At 42.9% G+C, this 8946-nt stretch overlaps 1 protein-coding gene across 1 annotated transcript in view; it reads left to right on the top strand.

The window, feature by feature from the left end:
* Positions 1-300: 300 nt before the first annotated feature.
* LOC310784502 (extracellular calcium-sensing receptor-like) overlaps positions 301-8946 on the top strand; it is a gene marked incomplete at both ends in the record, with an annotated part of 56827 nt that continues 48181 nt past the window's right edge. The window contains 5 exons of the mRNA XM_083645486.1: positions 301-434; positions 1417-1582; positions 1685-1870; positions 2345-2563; positions 2688-2811. Of these exons, the coding sequence (XP_083501612.1) occupies positions 301-434; positions 1417-1582; positions 1685-1870; positions 2345-2563; positions 2688-2811 (829 nt within the window). The remainder of the gene's footprint in view (positions 435-1416; positions 1583-1684; positions 1871-2344; positions 2564-2687; positions 2812-8946) is intronic.

Here is an 8946-nt window from a genome sequence, read left to right as displayed (position 1 = left end):
TGCTGCTGCCCCATGGTTTGTCTCTTAAAGTCCTTACACAAGTTTTTTTTTTCATGAGATTAATTTGCACGTCAATAATATTTTTCAAAACGATTTTTCAAAAAACATCTGTTGCTTTGATTGACAGGTGGGTAAAAAATTGCTTCCCAATTGAATCATGCTGCATATTCACATCACTCTTGGTGTGTAACGGTCTTTAGAATGATGTCCATCCAAAGGTGGACAGAGCAGGGTTGGGTCCTTCTGCAGCTGCTGCTGGTGACATCTCTCTCTGGGGCTGAGAAGCCGGTGTGTCGGCAGATGGGGGAGCCGGAGATCCCTCAGCTGTCTAAGAATGGGGACATTATTTTGGGTGGAATCTTCACTTTCCACAGCAGCTGGAAAGGCAGACAGAACTCCTACATGTACAGACCACCGCCACTGCAGTGCACAAGGTAAATAACACTGTAACAAGCTGTTTGACATTATTAAGATAGAAGATTAGAAGTGCTGGGTAGATATACAAAATGGATTAGAAATGTTTGCTCATATAGTTTCACTTTTAATTTGGTTTCATTTCAAGGACATACTGGCTCTAACACCAACTATTTATAACTGGGTCAAGTTTGACTTTCAGAGAGTTCCAGGTTGCTCAGGCTATGCTCTTTACCATTGAGGAGATTAACAACAGCACAGACTTGCTGCCTGGCATCTTTCTGGGCTACAAGATATATGATTCATGTGGCTCCATTGCAAGGGGAGTAAGGGTGGCACTGGCCTTGGCAAATGGTAATGAGGAGATATCCACAGCCTCCAAGGCACCCTGCACCAGACCGGCCCAAGTGCTAGCCATTATTGGAGACAGCTACTCCTCTCCTTCCATGGCCATATCCACTGCCATTGCACCTTTTCATATCCCAATGGTGGGTAGTTATTTTTTTCCAAGTGTATAATTTACTCTAATAGACCTTGGCCACCATTCTGATCTATTTATTTAGTTTTATTTTCTTGATAATACAGTAATTATTAAACTGCAATCTGTCTGACTGCTCACAGTAAAGGCAGTTTTAAGAGAATTGCTGCTAATGTGCTCTATGTTTTCCTGTGTACATTGTTTTGGAATTTGCATTCTCATCTTGGTCACATCATTCATTTCTACTCCCTATAGATACTTCCTAGTTACTGTGTGGTGTGCAATGTGTCTCTGTCTTAGGCTACTGTTTCCTGTGTTCATGTGTTTCTGTACAGTGTACATTGTATCATGTACTTTGTACAACCCTATACCTTTTATGTCCTACATGTTTGTATTATGTACGGACTTTCTGTGAAAAAGACAAATAAAGCTATCTATCTATCTATCTATCTATCTATCTAGATCAGCCACTGGGCCACCTGTGCTTGCCTCAGTGACAAAGTCCGGTACCCAACCTTCCTCAGAACAATACCCAGTGACTTCCACCAGGTCAGAGGTCTGGCCCAGTTGGTCAAGCACTTTGGCTGGACTTGGGTCGGGGCAATTAGGAGCAATGATGCTTATGGCAATGACGGCATGGCCATATTCACAGAGTCAGCCCAGCAGCTGGACATCTGTCTAGAGTACTCTGTATCCGTATTTAGAACAGATCCACCAGAAAAAATACAGGCAATAATTGACATTATCAAAGCTTCCACTTCCCAGGTGATTGTCGCTTTCCTTACCCCACAGGATTTTGCAATGCTAATACATGAGATGGTCTCCCACAACCTGACTGGGTACCAGTGGGTAGGCAGTGATGGCTGGATCGCTGATTCCTACACTGTAACTATGAATGAACACCACATCCTGGATGGGACTATAGGGCTGACCATCCCGATGGCCCATGTCACAGGCATGAGGGAGTTCATGTTGGATGTAAAGTCACTCAATTCATATAGTCATGAATTGTTCACAGAATTCTGGGAGACAATGTTTGATTGTAGGTTCAAGCAAATGAAGGGCTCAGGAAAGAATCAGAGACACTGTACAGGGTCTGAAGATTTGTCTGGACAGCAAAACAGTTTCACTGATATGTCAACCATGCCCATCTTTAACAATGTCTATAAAGCAGTGTATGCTGTGGCTCACGCACTACATAGTATTCTTGGCTGTAAAGAAAAATGTGACAATAAGGTACAGCCAGATCCATTCACGGTGAGTTGAACACTGAAGGCTGAATAATAGTTCAACATTATGTGCTTCACATTAACATTTTATCCCTTTAATTTTAAATGTTTAATGGTATTGTTTAATAAATTGTTGCATATCCATCATTCTGCAGAGCTAATACAAGGTGGTTTACATTTAATGGAATAAGTAAAGTAATATCTATCTTCTTAGATTTTGCAGCACATAAAAAAGGTTCAGTTCAAGACAAAGGAGGGGGAGGACGTTTACTTTGATGAGAATGGAGATCCAGCAGCAAAGTTTCAAATCATAAACTGGCAGCCCGACGAAAATGGCATTGTGGAGTTTGTCACTGTTGGTCTTTACGACGCATCTTTACCTGCAGAAAAACAGTTAAATCTGCACACTAAGTCCTTAATTTGGGCACAGAACTTAGAACAGGTTAATACCATAAGATCATTGCGGGATTATTGTATGGTAATGTAGATTTAATCAGAATTCCAAATGGTGACTTGTAAAGACAACAGCATCAAAGTGTATCTCATACTGCTTTTTGTTCATGCAGGTGCCTGTGTCAGTGTGCAGTAAGAACTGTCCCCCAGGAACCCGTAAGGTCCTCCAGAAAGGAAAGCCGGTCTGCTGCTATGACTGTATACCATGTGCAGAGGGAGAAATCAGCAAGACCACAGGTACTCTAGTACCGTATTACTTAATGCAGGGGTTCCCAAACTTTGCCATGCCAAAGCCCCCCAAATAGCATTAGCCTTTGGCCGTGCCCCCCTATTGCAAGAAGAGAGAAACCTATTGACAATACTATTGAAAATGTAAAAAATTACATCAATACAACCTCAGAATATTCCTTAATTGTATTCATTTAATAACCTAATATGTGACCTGCTCCATCAAAATGAGTCGCTTGTCGCGCTAATGTGTTTCTGAAATGCGATTTCATGAGGAAATGTTTATTTTGGCCGTTTTCAAGTTTTACCTGATTCTAGTCAAATAAAGCCTTGGCTTTCATTCTGTGTAAATTGATTATTGTGAAATTCGAGCGATAAATATAGTTTTTAAGCTCTTAAAGGAAGAGTGAGAATGTGAAAGTACACCGCTTTGCCCTGCTCTCTGTGACTTCAGGTTGCCGCCTCAGTCGCATTAATTTCTTGTTGCCAGATAAACTGTGTTATAAGTACTTGTAAGTGGTAGGCTTATAATAGGCTACTGCAGGATTGAAAACGCTGTTTATGAAGTTAGTCAGGGTTGTATTGTGGAGTTTTGTTATTGGTTTGTTATTTTAGACTAGTTTGAGCAGTTTGTATAACGTTAAACCTCCTCCAAATCTGCCGCCGGGTGGATTAATCCGCCTCTGAATCTCTCCCTCTCCCTCCCTCTCCTATACACCTTCGCAGGGGGCTTTGCACCCTCAGTTCAATCTTCTGCCCCCTCACTTTTTTTTTCTTTTTTTTTTTCTTTTTTTTTTGGAATAGTTCATCTATAAAGGCCAGTTAGGCAATGTTTGTACCTGACATGTTTCGGCTGCTGTTTCTGCAGTCTTCATCAAATTTGATCAATTTAAGTTGATGTAGGCTACCCCCTATAAACATAGCTCTGTTGTTTCAGAATTGGCAGGGAAGCGCTATTTGCTGTGCTTTGGTTGTCACAAGGTGTCAGAGATGTAGCTATTCATTATATTTGAACCTCACTGCATGTTGTAGTGATCATGACGTGATTAAACACACACACACACACACACACACACACACACACACACACACACACACACACACACACACACACACACACACACACACAGAAAGAAATCAGCTGCACCCAAGCACACAGCTTCCATGAGCAGAAAGATGGAGACAACGCATCTGATCACTTTATTTCTTTAATTTAATGAACCTGGCACTGACTGGTTATTTTGTTTAGTTTATTTTTTATTTTTGCAGCAATTGTTTATTCTATGACTTTTCATATAGACATATATGTTCAGAGTGCTCCAGACAGGTCCCGCATTTCACGTTATGCAAAGCTCAGCTCTATTAATGCCTTAATCTGCTGCTGTGAAATAAATGTTTTATTTGATTTTGAATAGTAGACTTTCTTGTGTTGTTATTGCACTTTTCAGAGGTTATTATGGTTAAAAAGTCCAGAAATAGGCATAGCGGGTATATATAACCTATGTTTTACAATATAAAAATATAATATAATTTTTTTTTTATAATAATAATTAAAAAAAAAATTATAATAATAAGCCCCCTCCCCAGTTATAACCGCCCCCTAAGTCATTTCATCCTGTCGCCGGCCCTGCACCTTCGTCCACTAAAATTATTGATGAACATGTTCTCTTCATAGCAACAGCTTGACCACTGTCATCATGTCCATGTATGGATGTATGGATTTCCCTCTGGCGTGTTTTAGAAAAAGGAAAATAAAACAACCCACAGCAGCCTTTCATATATATATATATATATATATATATATATATATATATATATATATATATTGCTGTCGTTCTCTTCCATGCCCGGCTGCACAAGCAGGAGACAGGAAACCGAACGGCTTGACTACAAGTACGGGTGCGGCGAAGGGACAAAATAGCGGCATGCGATTAATGCGATTAAAAAAAAACGCGTTATGATCGGCGCGCGTTAACGTGCGATTAACGCTGACAGCCCTAATATATATATATATGTATGTATATATATATATATATATATATACCGTATATACATTGACATCTTACATATAATAGTAGCTGAGACCAAAGCCGTGTGAATCGGAGATTGCTCTCTTGACGATTATTAACACGTTCACTGCCATTGACGAGATATCTCGGCTTACAAAATCCAACGGTTGACTGCCAATGACGAGATATCTCGTCTTAAAAAAAAAAAAAAAAATTGACGGTGGGACGTGGATCAACGCCCCCCACGTCTCCTATAAAAATATTGGAGCCACCGAACGTGTACAACCCATTCCACCGACCCACTAAGTGGCGACAGTGCTCTCCATTCTAGAAAAAGCCGAGCCAAAACTGCAGGGGAACGCGTGATGAAACCATTCTCATACAGTAAAATGGATTGGCGAAAACGCTTTCGCTTTCGCGCTGATTGCTGGCGGTGGGGGATTGCAAATTTGCATAATAGATTATGGGTGCAACACACTTTGAAACACGCAGCATAAATAAGACCAGAATCGCAAAAGAAACCCCGTTTCTTGGGGTTTCTCAACCGAAACCCCAAGAAACGAGCGAGCCCATCCAGACTTGCCCAGCGGCCGCCAGCAGACAGGAGCAGCAGCAGCAGCAACTCGCTTGTGACACGCCCGCTGCAGCCAAGAAGAACACACACGGAGGGAGGAGTTTGAAGTAGAGGGGTGTTTCCTGCTGTTATGGAGGAAATTACTGTTCAAAACTATTGTTTAGATGTCTGACGTCTTACTGATGCCAAAAATGAATGGGTAAAGTGACTGTTCTATCGAATTTCACAAAAAGCTATTTATCTCAGCTTAAATTTTCAGACGCTGAAACCATGCTGTATTCAAGTGCTAATGCCTACATAACTACTAACTCTACAAACTAACTCTTTTAGACAGAGAAAGCACACATTCTATTAGTTCTTTTGAGATATTTTGTGTTCACAAAATCTTAGCAGAAAAGAATCCTCGGGTCTTGAAAGATGAGCCAGAATCCTCAAAAAAACCCTCTGGCAGAAGCTACCTACAGTAAAAAAAAAATGGCTGGCAGTGAATGTGTTAAGTCTGTGTCTGTCTAAACTCGCGTCACCAGGGGGCTCTCTCTCTTACCGCCGGACCGGATAAACCCGGAAGTGAAACCCAAGATTCAAGATTCAAGATTCAAGATTTTTATTAAGTATCACGTGTGAAATTATTGTGCTGTGGACTCCGTTTACAACATAGTACAAATATAACAGGGCATATGAGTGCAAAAACAACAAGAGACACAACAAGCAATAAGGCAGTAGAGTGATAAGACAAGTCAAAGACAGTGGCATATTCACTGCACATAGGTGCACATGTCATGTGCATACTTTAGACGTGCTTAAACATTTTAAATTCGACGTATTTGACATACAGGTGCAAATAGCATATACTGTACCTAATTAAACATACAATTAAACATTAGACATACATAATGGTAGCAGCTACAGTACGGTACAGTACGGCTACTACACTATTTGTGTATGTTAAGGAGTCTCGTGGCCTGCGGGAAGAAACTGTCCCTCAAGCGATTTGTGCGTGCTTTTGGAACCCTGTATCTCCTCCCTGAGGGTAACAGGGAGAACAGACTGTTGTGGGGATGGTTTGGTCTTTGATGATCTTCAGGGACCTCCTGAGGTACCGCTGGTTATACAGTTCATGCAGTTCTGGCAACTCACATCCTGTTACGTGCTGGGCCACGCGTCTCACTCTCCGTAGCGCCCTGCGGTCCATGGTGGTACAGTTCCCATACCAGGTGGTGAAGCAGCTAGTCAGCAGGCTTTCAATGGTGCCTCTGTAGAAGTCCCTAAGGATTTCTGGCCTTAGCCCAAATTTCTTCAGGCGCCTGAGTCCGTGTAGTCGCTGTTGGGCCTTTTTGACAACAGTGGCGGTGTGACCGGCCCAAGTCAGGTCCTGGTGGATGTTGACTCCCAGGTACTTGAAGCTGTCCACCCTTTCCACCACTGTGCCGTTGATGGTGATTGGGGGGTGTGTGCCCCCCCCCCCCCCCCCCCCCCCAGGGGCGGACTGGGATCATAATTCAGGCCGGGCATTAGATACCAAGCAGGCCAGGCCGATACAGGCCGACGCGTGTGCCGGCGTCCGAAGGGCGGCGCCGAAAAATTGGGCCGTTTGAAGCTCAATTTGGGCCGTTTGAAGCCCAATTTGGGCCGTTTCAAGCCAGATTTGGGCCGTTTGAAGTCCAATTTGGGTCGTTTAAAGCCAGATTTGGGCCGTTTGAAGCCCGATTTGGGCCGTTTGAAGCCCAATTTGGGCCAAGTCCAATTTTACAATGAGATGCACCCACTTTAACCCTGAATAAAGTAATAAAACCACTAGGAAACCAGTAGGCGGCGCCTGGCCTGCTGTTCAGTGAGTGGCCTGGCCTGGCCTGGCCTGGCCTGCAATTTTTTTTTTTTTTTTTTTGCAGGCCAGGCCAGGCCACCGGGCATTTGCCCGACGTGCCCGATTATGCAGTCCGCCCCTGCCCCCCCCCCCCCCTCCTGTAGTCTACAATGATCTCCTTGGTCTTGGAGACGTTCAGAGAGAGGTGGTTGTCCTGGCACCATTGTTACAGGGCCCCCACCTCTTCTCTGTAGGCCGTCTCGTCGCCCCCCGAGATCAGCCCCACGACTGCTGTGTCGTCTGCAAACTGGTCTGCAAACTTGGTGTTCGAAGTTTGAGTCGCCACGCAGTCGTGGGTGTAGAGGTCGTACCAGAAGGGGCTGGAGACGCACCCCTGGGGCGCTCCTATGCTGATGGTCAGTGAGGAGGAGGTGAGGTTGCCCACCCTCACCACCTGGCGGCACCACCCGGAAGTGAAACGCAGCTGCCTGCCTTCACCCGTTCGCGCTGCCTAGCAACATACCATAAACAAGAAGAACGCCATGCATACTCTCGTGAACATCTCTCGTTATATTCTAACAGATTTTTTGGAAGTTATATAACCGTTTCATTTCACTTCCTGATCTTCCCTGGCCACAGACAGACTAACACTGGCCGATTCACTCGGGGTTCAAGCGAGACTACTCTGCGTTGGTCTCGTCTACTATTAGAGGTAAGATGTGATGCATTGATATTAAATTTAGACTGTTTAATAACAATTGAAAATCGTGCTCGTAGCTGCTTTAATAGGCTTTGCTCAGTATGGGCATTATAAGGTGGTAATACCACAAGAATGGTTATTCTTTGTTAATAACTCAATAAATATGGTCTATTCCTATCTAAGAAAACACAAAACTACAAGTGTAACTAATTAACTCCAAACTAAGTCTTAATAACTCAGAATATGTTCCCCAATCTAAAGTGAGGTCTTATTCATAACTAATTCACTAGTAGTTTGACACTTATTAACCCAAACAGGTTCCCTAATCTAAAGTTGCCTCCTCTTCATAGTTAGTAAGTCGACTACAACACAAAACTACTACAATTAACAGACACTATTCGGTATGTTACATCTTGAAAGTTTGTTAGGTCTGTGATTCAAATGTCTATTCCCATTTCAGTGGTAGAGGAACAAAGATACATTGCTAGCATTTAAGCAGAAGACTTTAGATGAAAACGGCTTTAAGAAAATGAAAAACGGTAGATTCAATGTGTCAATTTCTTTGACTGGTAGTCAACTTAGTATCTGCAACTACATTTCACACAGGCTTCATACTGGATATTTTTTCCTGATGTCATGTAAAAGCATTCCAAGTGGTCCATTAACACTTTGAGTGCCACGGCCCTTGGGCAAAAGGTTGCTTGCTGTGCCACATAGGCCGCAATGCATTTTAAAACAGTCATATAATTTCTTTAATAATTACTATGTAAACACTGAACACGCCCAAATAACGATGAGACTCTCTTCTATCACCTGCAAAAACTAGAACGACCGCAACGCGGACTTATGCCTCCGCATTAGTTCATTCTGGAGTCCAAATCGCCATTTGAGGCAAATTGGAAGAGATTCCGTCAAGGCGCTCCTGTGATGTTGCGTTACAGAGCTTGGAAATTGGGTGTGTGAGAGGTCACAGTGAGCTTGAACTTTGACCACCAAAATGTAATCAGTTCATCCTTGAGTCCAAGTCGATGTTTGAGACAAGTTTGATTAAATTCCG

Source organism: Poromitra crassiceps, assembly GCF_964638095.1.
Source record: "Poromitra crassiceps genome assembly, chromosome: 10".
NCBI classification, from domain to species: Eukaryota; Metazoa; Chordata; class Actinopteri; order Beryciformes; family Melamphaidae; genus Poromitra; species Poromitra crassiceps.
This window is presented reverse-complemented; position numbering and strand designations above follow the sequence as displayed.